This window comes from Zingiber officinale, chromosome 4B (assembly GCF_018446385.1).
Source record: "Zingiber officinale cultivar Zhangliang chromosome 4B, Zo_v1.1, whole genome shotgun sequence".
Lineage (NCBI taxonomy): Eukaryota > Viridiplantae > Streptophyta > Magnoliopsida > Zingiberales > Zingiberaceae > Zingiber > Zingiber officinale.
This window is the reverse complement of record NC_055993.1, coordinates 67,848,474-67,873,161: the sequence shown is the minus strand read 5'-3', so window position 1 is coordinate 67,873,161 and position 24,688 is coordinate 67,848,474. Positions and strand designations below refer to the sequence as shown.

General features: G+C 34.6%; 1 protein-coding gene across 1 annotated transcript in view; it reads left to right on the top strand.

Annotated features, from left to right (window-relative positions):
- Window positions 1–24,688, top strand: part of LOC121975122 (embryogenesis-associated protein EMB8-like) — a 41,438-nt gene that overhangs the window by 6,091 nt on the left and 10,659 nt on the right. The window contains exons 3-9 of the mRNA XM_042526543.1: window positions 3,683–3,744; window positions 12,746–12,855; window positions 19,808–19,897; window positions 23,162–23,284; window positions 23,530–23,607; window positions 24,081–24,166; window positions 24,267–24,315. Coding sequence (XP_042382477.1) covers window positions 3,683–3,744; window positions 12,746–12,855; window positions 19,808–19,897; window positions 23,162–23,284; window positions 23,530–23,607; window positions 24,081–24,166; window positions 24,267–24,315 — 598 coding nt within the window. The remainder of the gene's footprint in view (window positions 1–3,682; window positions 3,745–12,745; window positions 12,856–19,807; window positions 19,898–23,161; window positions 23,285–23,529; window positions 23,608–24,080; window positions 24,167–24,266; window positions 24,316–24,688) is intronic.

Sequence of the window (24,688 nt, the reverse complement as noted above, 5' to 3'; positions counted from 1 at the left end):
CGCGAGTCCGACAACAAGTTTGGACGTGTCATGCGAGCCCGATGACGCGTCCGGATGCATTGTGATGGTCCACGTGCCCGCAGTCGTCACATAATAGGGAGAGGAGGTTTTTAACATAGGGCTTTAATTAAATACTTAGGTTAATAAATTTAATCAACTTCTAGTTATGATTGAGATAATTTAAATAGGCTTAATTAAAGTTTAATAAAATTATCTTATTAATTTAATGTATATATATATTTAAAAAAAATTATATTTTTTTATTTTTAAATATTTAGATTAAATTTTTTATTTTTAGTTAATATATTTTATATTTAAAAAATACTGAAACTATACTAGCACAGTACGATATGATACCGAAACTATATCATATCGATTCAGGGCCAAAAGCTCGGCACGGTTCAAGATTTTAAACTGTGATTCTATCCCTTTCCTAATTACTTCTACTACTTCATCCTTTACTGAATTATTTGTAGCAATAATTATTTGCATCTTGTATAGCATAACTTAAAACTTAATTTCTCTATCATCTTTGTTTTCCCTACTACCCATTTTATTTTTTAAAAATGTAAAATATTAATTCTTTTCCTAATTCTCGTATCTATTACTTCCATTGCTTTACTAGTAAGCGCTATGTTCCATGTTCCCAATCTAAGAGAATCGATATTTTTATAATGTTTATTCTTATCCAATTTATAGTGAACTCTTGTATATTTAATATTACATTCAAGCTATGATGTAGTGGTCCTTGCTGAGACATTGTAGTCATACTTTACAATGTGTTTTTCCCGAGGAACAACCTATCATTAAAACAATAATTTGATGAATTTATTCATAAAATATTTGCTCGTTGGATGCTGGCCAACAACCTAACACAATCCTCAATCTTTTTCATCCGAGCTTGGGACCAACATTGCTAGTTTTAGAGATGCCAACTAATGGAGAAAATAAGTTCGACTATGAAAAATAAATATACAATTTGGCTAGCTTGACTATGCTTATTGTATGGATAAAATGTTTTTTATGTCATTATCAAACGTACACAACCCTATAAAACAAGCTTGACTATAAAAACAAACTTTATATGCTTTTGTAAGCTTGCCTATCTCCATGATAGTATGGATAAAAGCATACACACTGGCTATAATGCAATTGCAAAATGATTTTACATCTCCTTATAAAGACTAAAGAATCTAATTTACATGCACTGGTTTTGAATACCCTCTGCTTAGTGTGTCAATTGTAGAGTGCATCAATCAAACTCCATTCCTTCAACATCTATAACCATAGTGTTTGATAGACTTGGGGTCGTGACTTTGCATCTGCTTTGCTTGTGTCTTTATACTAGGGAAGCAAAGGAAGTCTGATCATGTATGAAAGCTTACATATCACTTTATTAGCCTTCTTTGGTTTTCTTGAAATATATCAAAGCATTGTCGAATGGGCTAGGTCTTAGTATATTTATATTTGCATTGTTAGTTATGTTGCATATCTTTCATTATTGAAGGGAATGTTGTTGTGCACAGATGTTCAAACTTGTCTATACATTTAAACTAATAAAATTTGGTTAAACTTTTCTTAGTTGTTGTATTATTTCTATTAAGGGGAAAACTAGGGTTTCCTCTTCTCAAGGAGCTTTAGGTAGCTCCTCTACCTTATATAATGATTATTGATAAATAAGAATATTAATAAATCCCTCTCTTTATACAAATATTTGCATACCCCCCACAAATATTTGCATAGTACTCTATAATGCACCTCTTCAAGCTGATTTGAATAAATGATAAAGAATCAGCTAGCTATAAATATATTATGCAACTTAGGATACTTATGGAAGAGCGACTCCAAAAATCTGTGAAATGATTCATGCAGAGAAGAGGGAACAAACTTGTCTTGAAATATCCACAAAATGATGCATACAAAGAGTTAATCAAATTTGTTTAAAAATGTTAGTCAAATTATGCATGTGGACAAAGGAGCGACGAGATTCACGGAATGACGCACATAGGTGATGCATATATTGAACTTGCACAAAGACTTAATTGGAAATAATGGTGTGTGAAATGTTCCTGCACCATGACTCAATTATAAATGAAGATGCGCGTAATGTTCTCGTATGATGGGTTATTGGGCAATGATAATGTCTGGATGACACATGCAGGAGCTTAGTTGGTGATAATGATGCGTGGAATGAATTTCCGTGAAGGAGAGACATCTCCGAATGAAACTCATCCTTAAAGTGAACAAGACAATTTCTTGGCAATGATGCCCGATTTAGATTTGAATTGCTGTTACTGGGCCTTGAGAATCTGCTGCAATAATGAGATCGGATATCAATGGCACCATAATGAGAGGACTAGTGAATGAGTAATGTTGTGGCTGGATTTGGAGAAACTATGTCACCGATAAGGACCAATCTTAGGGAGGAGAAGGGATATCATGGAAGATACATTCAACTTCGGCATTGCATGAGCAGCAAGGTGTCATGGACACCATAAGACCCATGATACTGCACATCGAAATACACACTTTGTGTTTAGAGAAGATAAGGTGCGCTGTTTACAACTCACACATAGGACTCTGCTCAAAGGACGAAGTGTGATGCTTTTGAAAGGTGCTTGGGAGGCATTGACGTTCACAAGAGAGGCACAATGATGCTATAGAGGAAAGTTGCCAATTATGGTAGAGGCACAGCGGCCAATGAAGGTAGTGATAGGGATGAGGCCTAGTCCGTTGATTGCATGTAAGGTGATGTGTGGAAGATTCAGGCAAGAATGTATATAGAGGATGACAAACTCTATGACATGTGTGAAGGCATGCGGGCACCGGTAGAAACGCATGTATGAATGCTACCTAAGGAACGAAAGATATGAGCTTGCGAAGGCAGTGTGGTGCGAAGGCACAATGGATTTGGACACGTTGATACAAAGAAGATTAGTCAAGATAGTGAGGAGGAATTAAGGGAAGATGTGACCTATGGTTGATTCGGTGACTATTGGATAGAGAGCTCGTGTGATCAACAAAACTTGAAAAGCTAGAGATTACAACAAGAGATGTGGACGAAGCTTGCGTTTCACGTGGATGATCACTTTGGTGAGGGATGTGAGGAAGGAGTGAACATGTTAAAGGGGAAATTAAGGCTTTCTTTTTCTCAAGGAACCCTAGATTTCCCCTTCTACCTTTATATAAATATTATTGATAAATAGGAATATTATAATCAGCCTCTTACCTATTACATATTTGCATAATACTCGATAATTTCATATGTTTGCTTTAATAATTAAGAGTAAATCCAATAGGTGTATGACTTGTGTAATTTATCATCCTGAAGGCACCTTAGATGTTTAGGTAATTTATCATCCTAAAAATTCCTTTGGTATTTTACTTGTAATAATTTATTATCCGAAAGATTCATTAGGTGCAATTTGTAATCCTGCATTTCTTCCCATAGTCATTCTAGGCTTACAATATCATTTGGGGTTTCCAACTTTAACTTTGTTACCATTTAGTAGGTACAGCATTTGGTTATATCAAAATTCATTGTATTTCAATCTACTCTTGGCAATTATAATTAGTTGTGGTGTCTTAAAGATTCCTTTAGTATTTAATTTATGTAATTTATTTTCCTCTTTTCCAACATTATTTTCAACTTTAACTTGAGCAGTTTCCTATTATGTTTCAGGCAACTATTTTCTTTGCATGATGGTGAGACCGTTGCATTGGATTGGTTGCTCACTTCTGATGGTATGGAGGATATCTTGTAATTAGAATTTGAGTGGCCATAACTCTTCGCATTCTTGTAGCTAGTCCACATGTCTATGGAATCAGCATGCCTTCTGCTGCACATTTTTATCTGCAGAGTATGCTGCTATTTTTTTTATTGTCTGGTGGTTTCCATATTGAGATAATGGTGGTTACATATAATTAGCACTAAATGCTAATTTAATCAAAAATATCAAATTTAGTGCACTGTTTTTGACGAGCTAGCAGTTTTGTTTGTAAAACTTGATAACAATGGATATCTCAATTATCGACTAACCAAATGGGTGGTAATCCCTTTGAACCGATACTTGACATTATCACTTAGTTTACTTTATCCTTAAGTGATTCAACTAGATGTTAATTGAGATCTTTAAGTGGACTGAAGTTCCCATTGATGCAACCTGTATGAATTAATCACTTTAAATTCTTGACTTGTTACAAAGTTTTGGGTAGAGACCGAAATGATACGGTTTTCGACTTAGGATGAGCAACTAGTGAACCGAGTGGTTCTACTGTGGCTGAGTCAGTCGTCAATTGACTCATAGTCACTTCACTACTGCTAGGATCTAGTCAACTGATGCTACATTAGGAAAGTTGGAAATAGCTATTGATTTGATAAAGCTGCATTGCAATAGTCGGATGAATTGATGGCTACAGAGCCTCAACTGATGGTGAAATCTAATTGACTCTGGTATCCTTTCGTAGACTCAAATTGAAGTGATCAAAGGAGATAATTGACTGATGGGTGGATCCATTTGGCTCATCGACAACGGATCAACTTATAACAAGTGAAGAATGAAGAAGTGTTGAATGCTTTAAAAAGGAGCATAATGAAGAGGTACTGAATGCTTTAAAAGGAGCATGATGGAGGCTTGAAGGTTGATAAGATAATGATGTTAAATTCTATTAGAAGCCTCTTGTACCTTCCTCTTTATAATTCTAGTAACACTTGATGTTGTAAAACGTTTCTCCACCTCTAGTAATTGATAGAGGAGGAGAAAATAGTGACTTTACGGGAGAAGTTGTGGTGGAGGAATTCCACAAGAAGAAGAGGAAGAAATTTAAGCTCCTACCATTGAGGAAACAATGGTTGGCACAAAATCCTTTTTGTTGGATGAGTCAAGTGGGGAACCATCCACTTCTTTAAGGAGTGAAGAAGATAGTCAATTGAGGAGGAGATCCTAGAAGCTCAAGCCTTAAGTGTCTCCACCAACACCTAGTCAAAAGAGCATATTGTATGTTATGAATGCAATCAACAGAGACACTACAAGTGCAGAATAGGTGTTTAAGTGCCAAGAAAGACATTAGAGGTAAAGATTCCTAAACCTGGTGAAATTCATAATTCAGGTAAGTCAAGTTGTAGGAAGAAGGCCGCGAAGAAGAAAACATAATTTGCTTCACATATTGGGATAGAGGTCACTACCATACTAAATGCACAAAGAAGAAGGTAGTGAAGGAAAAAGGTTAGAAAGGAGTAGAAGAAGATTGGAGGCTCAAGCTGAAGGGGAGCTCCAAAGGTAGAGGAGAAGGAATTGTCTTCTAATTTGAATTGCAATTCAAATTTAAATCCTTCTATACATAGGTACATTTGTTCATTTGCTTATACAAATTTTTGATTTCAAGTATTGTGATAGGACCATGATTGAAACTTATGATAACTGATAGATCGAATTAGTGCGATAGAGGGGGGGGGGGGTGAATATCGCACTTTTAAAACTTTTCTTTATCCTTTTAAAATCAGAGTTGTGCAGCGGAAAATAGAAAGAGACAAGTTCATTTACTTCGTTCGGAGCCTAGCTCGACTCCTACTCGAAGGCCCGCGATCCTTGATCGCACCGATGGGCAAATCACTATAACCCTTCTTTCCGAGATCCTCGGAAAGAAGCAGATCGTACAAATGAGCAAGATAGTAACAACCCTACTATCTTGCTTAAGTGAATTACAATGCAAGCTTATATAAAAATATACCGACAAGTAAATGCAGTTGAAGCTTTGGTCGGCACTTTCGGATAGTGTGGCTTGCTGAGCTGATGAAGGCTTGTAGCACGGTTTGCTTGCAGAACAGAACTTGAGTTGATCAGAAGGAGTTGTACTGAGCCTTAGAGCTCAAGCTCCTTTTATAAGTGCCATTGTTGTTCGGTCGACCGATCCCTCTATTCGGTCGACCGAACCCGCTCCCTTCCTTCCTGGCTGGAGTCTGACGCTGGCTCGATCTTTTGCATTAACTGATCTTTAATGGTTCGGTCGACCGATCCCGTTGTTTGGTCGACCGAACAGTGACCTTCTGTGTTCGTTGAGATCCGCACTTAATGCTCCATTAATGATTTTGTTGTTCGGTCGACCGAACCTCATTTTCGGTCGACCGATCATGCTGTGATACCATGTTTGTGAGCCTGAACTGTTTTGCCAAATTTGCCTGTTCGGTCGAACGAACCTTTTTTTGGTCGACTGATAAAATGCCTTGATCGGTCGACTGAACCTCTTGTTCAGTCGACTGAACCTCCTGTTCAGTCGACTGAACCCTTGGTAAATTGAAGGTAGAGTGCTGGACGCGTGGCCGCTGACAGAGCCTGATTCTGAGTTCTGAGTTCTGAGTTCTGAGTTCTGAGTCAAAAGTTATGACCATTTGAAGTCCAAGGGGTCATATGATTCTGTAACACAAAGTTAGTTCGATATAACAATAATATTCCTACAAAACAAAGTTAGCACAGTTATAATACATGAGTAGTAATATGCATGAGTATAACAGTTAGGACTGTCTTGATCTCAACTTAGAAACCTTCCCGGTTTCTTCAGTTGGATCAGCGACTTTAGGTTGTTCCCTTCAGGAACCCGATCTCACTGTCTCTCCTCCAGTTATTTACCTCAACCTACCTGCCAAACGTTAGGTCCTCCAAACCTGTTTGGACTTTACTGTCTGGCCGTGACTAGGGCTTTCTCGATTGAGTAAATAACCTGCACACTTAGCAAAATCATCAGATCATAACAAGACTTAACTTGAACCTTTGACAACATCAAAACTTAGATTTGATTCTGGTGCACCTTGCACCGACAATAACACTAGGAGAAATTTTTATAATAGGACCACTTTTACCCTGGATAGAAAACTAAAGAAAAACCTAGGCAAGTAAACCAAGAAGGGTAGACCCGTGCGTAAGAATAGGAATGTCCAAAAGTAAGTCCAAGTGGGGAAAGACAATTCTAAGATGAAAACTAGAATTAGAAAATAAAGCTTTGAGGGCAAAGCTCAAGGACTTGAGAAAACCCCTTAAGAAGTTCAGAAATGGATCTAAGAGTGAGATTTGGTAAAGGCCTAGCAGGTAAAGGCTTAAGAATAATTAATTGGGTTTGGGATATGGATCATCACAAAGGGCCGAGGTACCATCATATGCTAGAGTGACATATATTTATGGTATGGGTGAACTATCTGGGTTAAGCAATGCTAATAAGATATTTGGACGTAGAAGGGTTGCTAGAGATGATATCTCTAATGAGTGTCCTAGGAGCCATCCAGGACATCCGCTCCAGCTTCGCTCTAAGTTGACTTTTTGTCTGAGTATTCCGTTCCAGCTTCGCTCGCTTGGGTGATCTCGGCCATCCAGAATAGGGCTCATCTGAACCCATTTTCCGACCTTCTCCTCGAGCAAGCTTCGGCTCTGGCTTCTCGTCTCTCGGAAAACACCGCGCGCTTCCTTCTTGTCCACCAATGTACTCTTCCGCAACACCTCGTCCCTCGGACGCACCGAGCCCGTCGACTCTCTCCCGTGCCATCTTTCTCGCTAGCTGCGTGTTTTGCTCGACTTTCTGTGCTCCTAAGTTCTTGCACATTTAGACACAAGGATCAAAACACAACATGACCTAACTTAACTTTGTTGATCACATCAAAACTACCACGGAATACGTACACAATCCTGTCGACTCAGTTTGCTGTTGGCAGACGTGGGCTGAAGTGATCGTTGGAGACAGACCACTAATGGGTGGATATAGTTTCAATGATTAGCTTGCAACAAGTAAAGAATAAAGAGGTGTTGAAGGCTATAAAAGAGAGCATAGGCTTGAAAGTTGGTAAAATTGTAATGGGTTAAAATCTTTTTAGAAGCCTCTTGTATACTTCTAGCCTTGGGAATTTGCATAAGCTATTGGAACCATCTTTGTGGAAATGCTACAACACAAGGGGTACAAATGCTATCATTCACCAACAAAGAATTCCTCATCTATACTGATGTAATATTTTGTAAGATGGTACCATACTCCATACTTTAACCTTACCCATATTGTAACCTTGTTTCAAGGAAAAAAGTGAAAGATAAAGATTGACCACAACCGCCTAGAGTTAAATTCCAACCTAAACCTGAACTGAAGCTTCCTTTATCCTCAAAACATGAACTTTTTGAGCCTGCATAACACAACATCACAACCAAATGTGGATGATGGCGATGCTTCTGGTAAAAGGTTCACTTAGGTCTAGTCAAGTACTAAAATTTTGCTCCTGAACTTATTAGGCCAGTTCAAGCATATATCAAATCCTGAAAATTAGGTATTATTTCCTGTTCCTTATCAATTTATATCTGACATTGATTTTCCTATTTCCATGGGAAAGGAACAAAAGAACATGCTAAACATTCTTATCATATCAATTTTAGAGTTTGTTTCATTTGTGAGATGCTAACGACTTTGCAGATGTTTCTTTTCCAACTTAAACATTGCAATAATCCCTACAACCCTTTGTGAGACTTTATTGTGTGAGATTTAGAAAAATGCTATGAATGTTGAAATGCAGGCCTTGGATAAAAACAAGTTAGAATATATGTTCACAAGAGAATAGATAATCCATGGTCTTAGACATTATATGTTAATATGGGAATGCACAATGTTTGTTCACTAGCACGAAGGGAAGTTAAAAAATAGAATCAATTATAGAGGTGAGTTGTGTTTATTTATTAGCAGGCCAATTGATAAGAGAGATTAATTGTTTGTTTTTGGATGCATTGTCATTCCCATTCTTTTTATGCATTTATAATAAGCAAAGAAATGAATAAAATTAGAGAGACAATTTACATGACTCAATTTTTTTTCCTGATATTTAGTTCATCATTTATGGGAATCTTTGATTCTTTTCTATTTAATGACTTTCCTAGTTAAAGGTTTCCTTTTTCTTCTTTTTTTTTTTTTTCTTTTTTTTTTCATTTCCCCTAAAAGTCTCATTGTATATGTAGCCTTGTGATGTAGAAAAGAGCTATTGAAATTTTTTCTCAACTTTTGTCCACCAAAATAAAGTTCGTCTTCACATGCAATCAACACGCATAAACAAAATGCATCCATGTGGCCATAACATTTGATGCACACCACAATATGAACTGTAAAAAAAAAAAAGAAGGCATCAACCTCTTAGCCTTGTTTTGTGATTGTTGATCCTGATAGACCGTCCTGCTTGGTTTGAAATCATTACATACTTTTGGTCTCACCTATATTATCCCTGTTAATTGTCCTAAGTGAGCAAAGATATTTGTCAAAATGGTCAATTCTTCTCTTATTTTTGCAAACATGTAGTTAGCGTTGCTTACTTTAATGTGGACTATGGATTAAAATCTCGTGTCGAGCCGGTTGAAATAGGTGAAACATTTTGTTTCGCCTATCAATTGGCACTCTTGGCACGAGGCAGCTGAGGCCGAGCTCTAGCCATGCAGCTTGCCACGACCACGAGGCTCACGAGAGAGGGGGGGGGGTGGTACCGCAGGGGTTAGGGAAATTTTAATAAACAATCAATAACTTTAATCAACTCCTAACTATAGTAAGGATTATATATATATATATATATATATATATATATATTACTTATTTTAATTTTGAAAATATTTAATAAATTGTTTATTTATTTATAAATTTACAACGATCCCATTTTTTTCTTTTTTTTAAATATTTTATATATTTTAAATATTTATGTTATTTTTTATTTTTAATTAATATATTTTATATTTAAATAATACCGAAACCATATTGGCACGATACGACACGATATGGTGCCAAAACTATATCATTTCAGTCATAGACCAAAACTTCGATACGGCTCGAGATTTTAAAACATGATGAGGACAACCCTATAGCTGGCCTTATGTGGTGGTAGTAGAGTATATTACTTTTTTTGAGTACTAATTAAATGAATGCTATAATTCATAGCTACTTCATTTGTCTTTGGTGGTGGTCCTACATGTTGCCTTACACACTCTACTACTTTTGGTCTTTGATACTTATCTATGGTGCAATTGACCATTTATCTAATAACTTTAATTTATCATTTTCTTTACCTCATTTCACATTGGTTGGCAAATGATAGTATGAGTTGTATTATAATAGTTAGTCATCTAATGCTTGATCAACTATCTTGTACATTTATGTTTTCATATCAATTTAGCATTAGTTAGCAAGGTAACCAAACTATTAGTCTATTATGTTTTATTCATATTTGTTTTTGTGGTTAGCCAACGCATGGGGATAGAAAGATAACTAGAATGGGGCACGAGGTTGCTGGACTTCATTACCTCGGACATGAAGTTGTAGAGCTATATTACTTTTCAATGTTTTCTTGTTTAAGTGCTACCTCTACGTTTGTCCATTATAACGTAGATATGTAATTTTCTTGATGATAGTTTTTATGTTAATAATTCTAGGAAAATAAAGTTACAACTGGTTTAATAGTTAAATAATTAGGTCACTCATCAATTTTAGCAGGTTTATTATGATTTGTAGGATTCAAGTTGTATACAACAACAAAAACAATCAAGCCTTATCCCACTAGGTGGGGTCGGCTATATAGATCTTTTTTACGTCATTGGACTCTGTTCCCTACCATATCATTATCTATATTTATATAAATTTTATCTAGTTTTATCGTAGCTAACCAAGTCTTCTTTGATTTTTCTTTTCCCCGTTTAATATGCATATTTGTTATAATTTCATATTGGAGCATTTATTGATTGTGTAAGTACATGTTCGTACTACCTACGTTTAAATGTGTCTTACAGATCCCAACTTTCTCTCTAATAATTTTATTTCTTATCTTGTCCATTCTCGTATGTCCACACATCCACCTTAACATCCTCATCTGCAACTCTCATCTTCTACTCGTGTGCTTGAGTTATAGCCGAACATTTAACTATATAACATAGCAGGTCTAATTACTATTTGTAGAACTTTCCTTTAAGTTTTAAAAGTACTTTACGATCACAAAGAACACTTGAAGCTCTCCTTCATTTCAATCATTCTACTTATATTCTATGTAAGATATCTTTCTTAATCCCTCCGTCCTTTTGCAAATGCGATCCTAAATCCTTAAAACTCTCAGTTACAAAGTATTCGTCATCTCTTATCTTAACCGTTGCCTTATGATGTCTAGTATTTTTAAATTTAAATTTCATATATTACATTTTTACTCTACTAGACTTAAAAATAAAATCATTCACTTTACTATTGTCTGTCAAACTTCGAGCTTAGCATTCACTCCTCGTGTCTCATCTATCAAAACAATATTATTTGTAAACAACATGCATCAACGCGTCTTGGATGTGTCAAATGAGTTCATCCATTATTAGTAGTGTAAAAAAAAAGAATTTAGAGTTAACTCTTGATGTAACCCTATCGTTATATGAAACACTTTAGTTAATTAGCCTAAGTCTTCACTTTTGCCATTACATTCTTATACATATCCTTAATTGTTTTAATATACGCTATTTTATACCTTTCTTTTTTAGAATTCTCTGCATAGTTTCTATTGGGACGGTTATAAACTTTTTCTAGGTCAACAAATACCATGTCTAAGTCTTGCTTCTGTTTCCATATTTTTCAATTAATTGTCTAAGAAAATGTATAACTTTTATTGTCGACTTTTAAGCATGATTCCAAATGGATTTTTGGTCACCATTGTCTCTTTCCTTAAGTCTTTTTCTATTACTCTTTTCCAAAGTTTCATGGTACCCATTATCTTAATACCCCTATAATTTGCGCAATTTGTATATCTCTTTTGTTTTTATATAGGAGGATTAAAGTACTTAACCTCCATTGATTAAACATTTTTTTGTTTTTAATAACTGGTTAAATAACTTTGTAAGTCATTCAATACCTTACTTTTTTAGACACTTCCATACTTTTATTGGAATATATTTAACTACTTTTCCATTTTACATCCCATTTAAAGTTTGCTACTTATTAAGTTTGAATTTTACGATAAAGATTTAAATTTCTATACTCCTCTAACCTATTTAAATTACCTAAGTTGATCATCTAAACTTTCATTAAAAAGTTTAAAGTTGATGGAAATACCTCTTCTATTGCTCTTTTATTTTCTCATCATTCACTAATATCATATTTCATTCATGTTTAACGCATCTTATTTGGGTAAGATCTCTTATCTTTCTTTCTTATGTTTTAGCTATTATATAAATATTCTTTTCCCCTTCTTTGTCATCCAACTATCGTTATAAATGTTTAAAAGTTTTTTTTTTTGGCTTCACTCACCATTTTCTTGGCCTCTTGCTATGCTACTACATATTTTTTTAAGTTTTCTTTGTTGTATATAATAACTTATAGGTTGTTCCTTTTTTCTTCACTTTTTTCAATACTCTCTCTTTCCACCACCCAGATTCTTTACTTGGTGATGCATATCCTTTATATTTTTCATTATTTTTATTGTTCATATTTTCTTGAAAGTATAACTAATATTTGTCTAATTAAAATAGAATGCTGATTTATTCTCAATTAAAAGGACTTTAAAAAGTCACACAAATATTTCTTTTTCTTGCATAATTGTAAATAGGAACTAAATTGTCATTGAACAGTGCAATAATAAGAAACTATGCCTTTTTATTTGCATTTTCCCTTATTTATGGATGATTAAATTTTCTGACAGGAAACATTTGTAGGCTTCTGATGCTATCTAAAATTTTAAATTGTATGAGCAAGGTTCATAATCTATTTTCTTGATATGCAGTTGTAGATGTTGCTGGAGCATCCTCTTTTACAGGCACCTCCATTTCAAAAGACGACATAACACCAATTACAGTAGTGGTTCCAGGATTGACAAGTGATTCTTTTTCTCCTGTAAGCTTCCGTTTTTAGGTTGTCTATAGTGACCATGTAGTTTATTTTCATAAACCTCTCTAATATCTGTTTTCCTAACTTTGAAATTATTAACATCCTTTCCTTTAGTTAAATGGTAGCCCGGTGCACGAAACTTCTGCCAATGCGGAGTCCCGGAACCACATTGGGTCTATTGTATGCAATCTTATTTTGTATTTTTACAAGAGGTTGTTTCCGCGACTCGAACCCGTGACCTCAAGGTCACATGGCAGTAACTTTACCATTACACCAAGGCTTCCCTTCTAACATTCTTTTCTTTAGTTATCAATACAAAATGATTACATATACCTCATCAAACTAATATTTTGGGTGAATTTTTTAGATCACCTAATACCATGCTTTCTTTAGTGATTACCAAATTTTATATTGTCATCATGAGATGAGAAGAACCTGCTATGTTAAATCATCCTTCCTCTTTCTGTTAATTTGAAACCTCAAGTTCTTCAATAAATTTTTAATAATTATAAAATTTTAAATAATCTTTTATAATACCTAATGAAGATCTTGTTAAGAAAGGTGTAGAACAAACCAAATAGACGTATTTAACTAGAAAACATAAAAGTCAAATAAGAAAGAACTATTGCATGGGAAACAAAAATTGCTAACATAGTGAAAAGTAAAGAAAATTAGAAATATTATCCGCCTATCCGGTAGAAGAGCCACTAATCGACTCTCTCGATTCTCTTTATAGAGAAGATTACCTCCCACATGATGCAAAAATTCTTTCAAAGAATCAACAATTGACTAGTCTTGTGTATCGTGCACTGAGACAGAACAAAGAGAACTGAGTATGTATATTGCACCATAAAGGATAAATTATATAATAAATTTATAAAATTAAAACATTTATCTAGAATATTATTCTGATCTCAATTTGAGAATTTAAATATGCATTGTGGCATTATGGAAGAGATTTGGCAAACCCATCATCGATTAATCTATTAATGGATTTAGGTTAGAAATTTAAAGAGAAGGCAAACTATTGTTTGTCTACACAAATAGAAAAAGTCTATCATAAGGCTCTAATAATTAATACTATCTTGAGCAAAATAATTTTTGTTACAAAACATTAAGAGAGGCTACATTATCCTATATATAAAATTTCATAGACAAAAAAACACTCGCTTAAATTTAAGAAGAAAAATATCAAAAACTAGAGCTTCAATTAAAAAATAACACCCAAAGTCCCTACTTTATTATATGTGAAGAACTGTTTGACTAATTCACATAACAAACTTTATATATATCTTGTAATAATCCCAAAAACATGCCCATAGCATACCATAAAGATTGTTAAAAAATGCTGTAGTTTCACAGACTTAAACCTAAAAAAGTTCTCTGTTGATTTTGACTTTAAAGAAATCCCACTATGGCAATGTTTGACGGCAATGTTTTTGGAAGAATCTCATGTTGATTTGACCATTAGAATAATGTTTCAGTACTAATCAGAAAGTTAAACTTACAAAATATAATTGCTTGATGCTATCCCAAATGAGGAAATTAAACATGAATTATTATTAAATAAAATGCATGAATTAACAAATTAATTAGGATTTTCATTGGTACCTGTAGTTATTATGACTAACTCATCAGCCCAGAAAATCAGTTTCCTCATATGGTACTTGTATATTGAGATTTCCATTGTGCTAATATGAGAGAGACAAATCGTTGTATGAACATAGTTATACCAAGCAATAATTATTATAAAGAATATACTAATGCACCCTTCTAAAAGAGCAACATCTAGATGCATCCATTAGCTAAAGTAATCTGATAAATACTCCTCTAAAAAGCATTCATAGTGGTGGGCACGGGTTGGGTTTTGTCGGGTTCGGATAGTTATAATTGGGTACCTGACATATTGGATGGGAAAAAAAATCCCATCGCTACCCAATGTGGTCGGGTACTCGACAATTTTTTTTATAAATAAAATATTAATGGAATAAACGAGAAGAACTTTAAACCCCTAACAAAAGTTAAATAAATAAAATTAATTTTGAATGACAAAACAAATAGAAAGAGACAAAATTATAAAATTTACATTTAATTATTTTTATCAAAACTGTCACTCATATTAATATCATCCTAATAAATACAAAATATATGGCCTAATAAAAAAAAATGCTCAATTAAATTATTATTATATTGATCTCAAAATTTCTCGTCTCAATACTAAAATAGTCATAATCATTCGCTAGAAACATAAGCCTCTAACTTTTATAATTTAATTGTCAAAATTATCATTCATAAATATATATTTCACCAAGAATAAATACACAAAATAACCTCAACATCAAGCAATTATATTCTATTATCACATTGGTGAATAAAATGTGGTTTAATTCATATATAATAATGGATGGGTACCCGATTGGGTTTAGGGTAGGAAAAATCTCACTTGAGTCTGACCCGACAACAACAAATTTGAATTCGGGTAATATCTGAACCTGATTTTTTAAAACAATTACCCGACCCGATCAGGTAATAGCTGATTGAGTCGACTCAGGTTTTGGATGCCCAAACCCGAATTTCCACCCCTAAGCATTCATTCCACCATCCCTTATTGTTTGGAAAAACAATTCTAACTTATATTCGTCTTACTTATCAACTTCTTTAAACATTAAATAAAATTCAATTTTCAAACTAGAGCACATGCTAAAATAGTAGGATATTCAAGCCTTTGCCCTTCTATGTTGACTTTTCATAGAACAGTCGAAGTGAGCATTTCCACTTATTCATTTGTAGTCTTTCTTATTAGAAAGAACAACTAAAAAGGACAAAAGTAAAGTGAAGAGTCAATTCCTCGAGAATAGATTGAGAAAGAGACACTGAATCTCACTCATTGGATGAATTAACCTATGAAAGTAATGAAGACATCATTCTTAGTAAATTTGGCTAGCCTGAAAATGACAAATCAAAGAAAGATGTTGATAACTTGCCTACATTCAATTTCTCTTTAGTCAGGAATAATAATACAATTTAGAATTAGAGTTAAAATAGAATTATAACTATAAGTTGAAGTTTTAATTAAAATTTTTATATTAGAAAGATTTTTAAATTTTTTAAAAGTTCTTTTAAGGTTTAAGCTTGTTATATTTATTAGGGCTAATTAGATCTTGTGTTTAGGAGAACTAATTAAGAGATTCGTACCTTTAATTGTTTTATAGAAAGGACCTTGAACTCTCATTGCAAGTTATCTTTCAAATTAATAAAATATCAAATTTCACTTTGCATGAATTTCTGTAAGTTGTAATTTTTCTCATCTCTATCAAATTATCACGGCCGATATCAAAAGTTTGTCTAAGTTTCTTTGATTTTGGTATTATATTAAATCCTTTGTTGAAATACAACAATCACCATAGTTTCAACAAAATCAATTCAAAACGAAACATAAAATCCTGTAAGGCTTATTTATAATATACTTTCAGTAAATATACCACTAGATTTGAACATTTACCAAAGTTTTGTTTTCACACAAATAACAAGTGAGCTACATCTTGAATTTAAAATGTGAAAGTAAAATAGCAACAGCATATCTCATGCATTCTATTAGATTTTCTAGATGTGATGAATTATAGCCATATAATTGAATCTTGGTTTAGTTTAGAAGGGTTCTCTATAGTCCTCTAATTGCAACCCCACAATTACACATTTAAGTGAGTACTCAAAGGATGTATCGATAACATCTTATCATAATGACCTCAACTCACTAAAATATTGGACTTATCCTTTTGGAAGTTCATGCAGTTTCTAGTTTTTAAAGAATTCAATATACATTTAAAAATAATATTTATGTTGAGAGTTACACCTTTATAACTTTTTAGTTTCACAATAACCCTACATCTATTTTGCAGGTGTGATTTTATACTCTTGCTACCACAATTGTTAATGTGCTTGTTTAACGTGATTTGACAATCCCCAAGCTCCTACTGACCTATGATCAGTCAGTGGATCTCTCTCAGAAAGCACTGTTATCTTTTTCCTTCTCGGTCAAATGAAAGCTTAAGTATACAAGAGAAGCTCTAATAAGACTTAACCAGCTTTATGTTGGCAAACCTTGAAGACTATAAAAGCCTCTAACAAGCTCTACTTTTATAGTCTTCAATCTTCCAACCCTTCTTTCTGTTTGATGTCCATTGGTCTTATGGCTTGCACCATCAGTCTACTGGTTTTTGCGATCTGACTAGTATACGAAACAATGGTTTCTCTTTGCTTTCCACTTGAACAACTAGTCGATTGGAAATTTATCATTAGTTGATTGCTTACCATCAGTTGACTACCCAATAAATTGTTTTCCATCAATCAGACTGCCTAATTGACTTAGCTATGAACAAAATCATTCTATTCGTTGACTCCTTGGACCTAGTCTATTGCCCTTGTCAATTGCCCCCCGGTTGACTCAACTCCACATAAATCGATTGTTCTAAACTATAAACCTCAGCTTACAACAACTTTAGACTTTTAATTTATTAGTTGGTGATTCTGTACCAGTCAACTAGATTCTATACCAGTTGATCGGATTTCATACTAGGCCACATACTAGTCGGCTAATCAAACTTCAAACTCTGAATCACTTTGGGGTAACCAGTTTTGAGTCACTAGTTCATTGTGAGTCCTTGGCTCCTCCATATGCCATTCTTACCCATTCACCTATAGAATTATCCTCCATCGACTTTCATCTTTGTTACCTTAATTCCCCTTATCTTATAGTCCCTTGGTCTGTCTTATGTAAACTTCTCAAGCTGCCAACCTGGTCATCCTAGGTCATTGCTCCTGAGTTGCTCTAGCACCGCCTCAGTGCTCCTCGTCTTGTGGTCCATCGGATGTCCCATACCATCCTCTGATCTCATTTAGCCTCCAAGTCACTTTGTGTGCCACCTTGACCACACTAAGCCAACATCTATTTCTCGACCTTGTCGAGTCATGAGCTCTCCAAGCTTCATATGTGTTCCTGCATGTCCATGCACATTCAAACGCATACATCAAATATATACAAAAAAGGTTTAACTTATACCCTTTACCTAAACATCAAAACCCAAGGTGACATTGGATAACTTGGGGCACGATTGCACCAACATCAAAGACACATGGAAATGGAGAAATTGAAAAGGTCGACAACAATGGAATATGCTCGGTCTCATCTTAGCCAAGGGTGCCTTGGTGGTAGCTAAGAGCACAGAGAAGGGGAGGAGAGAAAGTAAAGGAAAAAGAAGAGAAAGGGGGAAAGAGAAAACAGTTAGTAGTTCGTCCTTTTCGGCTCAATTGGGTGGAAACTACTGTGCATGAGTGGGAGAAGAGAATAGAGAGGGAAGGGAAGAAAAGAGGGTTGATGATCCCTCTCCCTTGGCTTGGCGGTGGTTGCACTTAGGTGATAGGCATAGTGTGTGTGAATGAAATGAAGAGGAAAAAACTAGAGATAGAGAGAGAGAGAAAATTCTATTTGAACACTTCAAGAGCTCTAGTCTGTCCTAGCTCTAATAAATCAGAGTACCAATCATTATTTGTATTATAGAGAATAACCGTAAATTGTCCATCAAAATTCCATCCAACATCAACATTTGAAGCCATGGCCTGGAAACCTTTTGGATATAATATTAGCCTCATTTGTTATCATGATTTGGGTAGACACCATTATTTAAACACTCGTAATCTCTCTAAAAATAATTAAAATTTTAGGGATAAATTAAATAGGAGTTGTTTTCGATTAGAAAATCCAAATATAATTGGAAAGAACTAATGCACGTGTACCAGAAAATCTAAAAGTAACAAAACTAAAGAGAACATGAAACTCATTATCTGGTTGAAGCACTGGTAAACTTATTCAATTTAGAGAATATTTTCTCTCACCAGTGCACAAGATGCAACAAATCTACCTCAAGATTGACAACCAATTTATCTTGTGTAGGTCCAATATCAAGACATAAGATAAATACAGCCTTTTAGATCAAGAGAATCTCAAGGATGAAGGTGAAAGAGTTTTCTAAAAAAACTAGGTTTGAGTCATCAAAAACATCACATAATTCTAAATCTGAGATCATAAACCTAGTTTACAAAACATGGAAAGCTACTAAAAATAAATTGTAATGCTTCAATAAAGGATTGATTAACCAAGGAATTCATCCAACAAAAGAGGCTTGAAAAGAATGTTTCAATGAAAAATTGTAACCCTTTTTGAAAATAATTAAAAAATATTTTTTCTAAAAATTTAATTGTTGCACATATGGGGGGGCCTTCTTGACTGATTGTGCTCATTTTGCAATATACACATGCCCGATCAAGTGAAGCCACATCTATTCATTCTTGCATCTGTGCATCGCGTGTAAGAGGGATGGGCAAAGGGTTCTATGTAGACCCCTTTATATCTCATCTACTTTTAGATGTGGAAAGCAGTAGTTTTCAGTTGCAGTCCTTTCTTCAAATCCAATAGCTCTTCCCTAACATAATGTCCTTGTTGGTTGTTCAAAGATAAGACTAGTGTCTATTTATATTCAACATGGACCTCATTGTTTATATAACTGAAACCCAGTAGGCCTCATCTAAAGGTTGAAACGTGGCAGAAATCTCAGATAAAATATCTTAATAACAATTATCAACTGTATCGATGATTTCTCTGACTTTTATTGCAACAATTTTGGGTCCAATTAGAGAGATCAAGCAATCTGGATAGTCAAACATGTTGACACAAGGATTTCAACTAGTGGTTATCGTTCTTGGTGTTTGCTGTGTATATAAGTGAATAACTTTGAACCATGATCAGTCCAAAATGTAACTATGGTAATCTTAGAGTCTATAAATGGAAATGTTCCCTTGTTTTTATATATTGCTAACTGGAAATATCATCTATGTTTTTTGAATTCTTTCTCAAGTACATGATTCGGTTGATTAGAAAACTCTTTTTAATTTGACTTGGCAGTATCTAAGGCATTGCTCTTACTCGATTGCAAAACACGGGTGGCATGCTGTTGTGAGCAATCATAGAGGCCTTGGAGGCATCTCAATTACCGTAAGATTTTTGCTTTAATGTGGGAGTGTTTTCTTTAAGTTTATTTCTATGTTGTCACCATAAGTTAGACAATGCTGCTTTGCTTCTTATTTTGCATGTTGATGCTTAGTGATATGATCAAGAAATTATTTGGTTCCTCTTTTCATTTTCTTTGCTGTGGTAGCTCGAGTTCTAAAATGTGATTAGTCCAGGCTTAACCTCTTTCAGTTTGTCCTTGTTTAAGTGTAAAATTATCCTCTTGTCAGTGTCACCTCCTAATCTTGTAGCAATTATATAATAAATAAATAAATAATTTTTAGTTTTACAACACAGAAATCAGATACTGAATAATTGTTATTTTAGTTGTTTCCAAATCTTATTTTTGATCATGTTACCTTAAAGGTAAGGGGTTTAATATTGATATGATACTGATAGGTAGATTAGTAATACTGTATCAAGATTGTACTGACAGTCCAATAGTTGACGGCTGATTGACTTATTATTAGCCTTTGTATTTTTTTCAAACCATTTGTTTCAAGCATTATCTTTGACCTTCTCGATGTTAGGAAGCAATGCCATGGTGCCTAGATGAATTTACTCGCAAGACTGAATGATTTGGAGTATAAGGATCCATCTCTTGATCCCTTGGCTCTTGGACAAACTACTTGTTGAGCAACCGTTTGAGATGCACGCAAGTCTTATTTATAAAGCTGTAATATGATAATATTTTTATATGTAGATGGGCTACCTAAGTTCACATTCCTTGTGCATAGGCTCGTGCTTTTTCATGCACGTCTCAGTTTGATGCTCACAGTGGGTCACCTCACTGGTTAGAAACTTGGTACCTAATGGTGTGCTTCCCACACATTATCTTCCTCACTCATCTCAACCAGCAACATGGAGTAAGTCTTTTTGTGTTTCTCTTTCTTCTACTTCCATGACCAGTAGCCTGTGAGGATCCTTCCTGGCCCATGCATTTCTCTTCCTCACACATTCTTGTCCTTACCTAAAGAGGGGTGTGATTTGGTTTTGGTGCTTGATTCTTCCTCCACCCTGCTGTTGTTCATTGTTCATATTGTACCTTTTCTTTACACTTTAGTCCACTTCTTCATCCTTCACTTCACCATTCCTTCTCAAGTGTGTTGTGTCTCTTAACTAAAAACAATTCCAATGTTGCAGCTTCAAGCAGCAACAAAGGTTTCCTTCCACCTACAAAATGAGCTTGTTGTTCTCTCGCCTTGCTATAACACTCCAAAATCTTCAGTTTTTCCCTAAATATTGATGGGTAAAGCTTTCTTTAATTCAAGATTCCATATTCTTTAACTGCTTTGGTATCCTTTAATCCCACATCCCTTCCAAGTCTTTCAAGCTCCATCACTATCACCAAAGAGAATCTGCATGAGAAAATACACTTCCTCAGTTGCAGTTATATAGTTTGTTTCATGTGTTAACGACAATTAAAATATCTAAAAGCAATGGTTCACTGAGATTCTTGAGTAATAAAGCTGCTTTGGAGAAGGTTGATGCCAAATTACTTGTCTTTGATGGGAACTCCCCCCACTCTTGCTAGCAGCTTCCAATGTTTTCTCTCATGATGATACAAGGAGACAAACCTGAGATTTGTATATTGGTGATATCTCTCGTACTTTTGAAGTGATCAGGAATTTTTTCAAGCTTTGTCAATCAGACGGAGACATGACTACAGATTGATCAATTTCAGATCTTTGTTGTGCTGACTTCGAGATTCGCTCTAGGTTGCACCAGATTTTCAAGTTATGTAGGGCTGCATTGACAAGCCACTTTTTTTTTATAGTCACAGTAGCACATATTGAAACTGCATTGGACTAATTTTCTCTTGCGATTCAACACATTCTATTCTATTGGAGCAGATGGAATAGAATGTGTTGAATCGCAAGAGAAAGGTTGACTAAAGTTACAAACGAAACTTGGACATGTGAAGGATACATCCTATACATTACATTGATTTCTACCCAAATGTCATGCTACTCATATCATTCAATCTAAGCAACCTTCAGGATGTACCTCCTATCACTACGGTATCCCACTTTAACTCAACAATTAGTTTTCTCCTGGTTGAGGAGTATTCTTGCTTCAGTTACAAGCCTTAGCTTGCAACTTCCTTGGTTCATGGAGTACATCTATTGGTTGCCTAACCTATATGACTTAGTTTACAACTTCCTTGGTTCATGGAGGATTCCAAATATTAGCCTATTATATTCCTATCACTCTTGGGCTTGTTTTTTCACTCTTAACTTTAGATTCCACTCATGAGCAAATATTTTAAGTACACTTTGAAACCTAACCTTGTGATGTTTCTTCAGGTATATCATTCCCACAATGAATGCATCACCTAGTGGTGATTATTGTTCATCCTTCAAGTTGGCAAGTAGAATTTACCAACTGGTTACTTTAGTGCTATGTGGTATGTTATCATTCTAATCAAACTTAGCTATCATAAAATTGAATAAATTTACATGTAATACACTTGAATTAAAGTGATTGCCAAATTGTAAGAATTCCTTTGAAAGAAAGGTTCACCTTGTAAACTTCACAAATCAAGCCTCAAACAGAAGTAAGAGAGCGAGAGAGTTAGAAAAAGTAGGAGGGTTCGAAAACTTGAAAAGGGAAAATAAAACTTAAGAGAAAAGATTAGGGAGGGATTTTATAGAGGCTGGAAGGGGCTAAAACAACACAAAAAGACTAGAGCTTTTAGGGATCCATTTACTGTTGGCATCAGTATACTGACTTAAAACTTAGATTTGACACACCCATTGGCTCAATCTGCACCAGAAAGTCACTGGAATTTTCATCATCCTGGTATGGGTCGGAGTGACAACCACCTTTTTACTGTCAGCATCAAGATACTGACTTGTATTTACAGATTGACATACACATCATCTCGATCAGCACTTGAAAACCATCCCAATTTTCATCACTCTGTTGTGGGTCATTGCGCTAACTTACGCTCAAATTGGTGGTATGAACTGAAACTTCACTCTTTTCATGCCAAGGATATTTCTAATTCTAAGTACAATTAGTTCATTATTTTTGTACTTTTAGATGTATATTTTCACCATTTTTTTTTTGAATTAGGTATGTCATGCAAATTATCAAGGTAGAAAATTTCAAAAACATTAACTGTTGTTTTTCAGATAGTGTATTGATGCAGGAGAAGGTCCCATGGCAACAAGTTTTTCATGGTCTACAAACAAATTCAAGTATCATTCTTTTTTATAGAGCTAACATGGATTGTTTTTTTGACAGTCTGATTGTTTCTACAATGCTGGATGGACACAAGATGTCCGTGAAGTCATCAACTATCTTCATCAAGAATATCCAAGAGCTCCTTTGTTTGCTGTTGGGACAAGCATTGGTGCAAATATCTTGGTATGGAGACATAACTATTAAAAATAGCAATAGGCATGGACTTGCAGATCTAATTTTCTCTTGGATAGTCTTTTTGAAATGGACATGTGGATTTTAAATTGTCTCCAAATCCTCAAAATTGTTACTAGATGCAATTTTTAGGTTATGTATGATTTTTTGTCTGATACATTTTGACTGATTTCCACCTAGGAAGTAATTTTTTTGCCTTATTTTTATTTTTATATTTTTCTCTTTTACAATGTTAGGTCAAGTATCTTGGAGAAGAAGGGCAGAATACACCTCTTGCTGGTGCTGCATCTATTTGCTCACCATGGGATCTAGTGGTTAGTGGGCTTACTGCACCTATATATATATAGATATAGATATAAGCAACATTGTTTTGAAATGAACAGAAATTTGATGAACCAATGTCTACCCTTTGATGTATAGGAACATGTTTGTAATATTACGCAAGTTCTACTCGGGTCAACTTGGGGAGCATTAGATACAACTGAAGAAAGCTTCAACCTACTTTTACTCTGTTTTACTCTGTTTGACTTGGAAAGCATAACACTTTTCCTCAATTCTTGAATTGAAAATTTTCATTGACATCTTAAAACTGGACAATACTTTTCATAGCATAGATTATACATCCTCCAGAAGTTCTAATCTTTTCACAATTTTGAGCCACAATGGTTGCTTCCAACTCATTAGAAGACTTTTGTAGTTAATTTCAGATGATAGCATAAATGTGTGTGTGTATATATGTATGGGATGATATTTTCAGTGATAAACTTTGTTTTATCCCTACTTCTAGGTGGGTGACAGGTTTATTTCTCGTAAGCTTATGCAACGGTTGTATGACAAAGCCCTTGCAATTGGTCTTAAAGGTTATGCTCAATTGTATGTTCTTATTGAACTCGATATCTTGTGAATTATTTTTCAATATACAGCATTCTCTCTGTATTTTTTGTATCTTGGGCTGACATTATTTTTGACTCAGGCATCAATCTACATTAACTCGTCTTGCTAATTGGGAGGGTATCAAAAAGGTAAAATTGAACATGCAGTTCAATGCAGTTGCTTTGAATGCTGACCAGTAATCATGCATCTAAACCTCGGCATGTCATAATGTTGTTGAAGAAACTCCTTTGATTTTTTTCCTTTAACTACATCACAAATTAATTAATATCTGTGCTTATGACATGTTCAAAATGTAGGACTGGTTTGTCCGCTGGGAGAGGGGGGGGGGGGGATGAATAACGCTTGTCACTTTTTCTTCATTCTTTCTATCAGTGGATCAATAAAGAAACTAAAAGAAAAGACAAAGACACTATCAGATTTACTTGGTGCCCAATCCCCAGGGTTAGTACTCCAAGGCTTGTATAACTCGGCGTGAGTCCACTCTCTTTCTCCTTTCCGGAA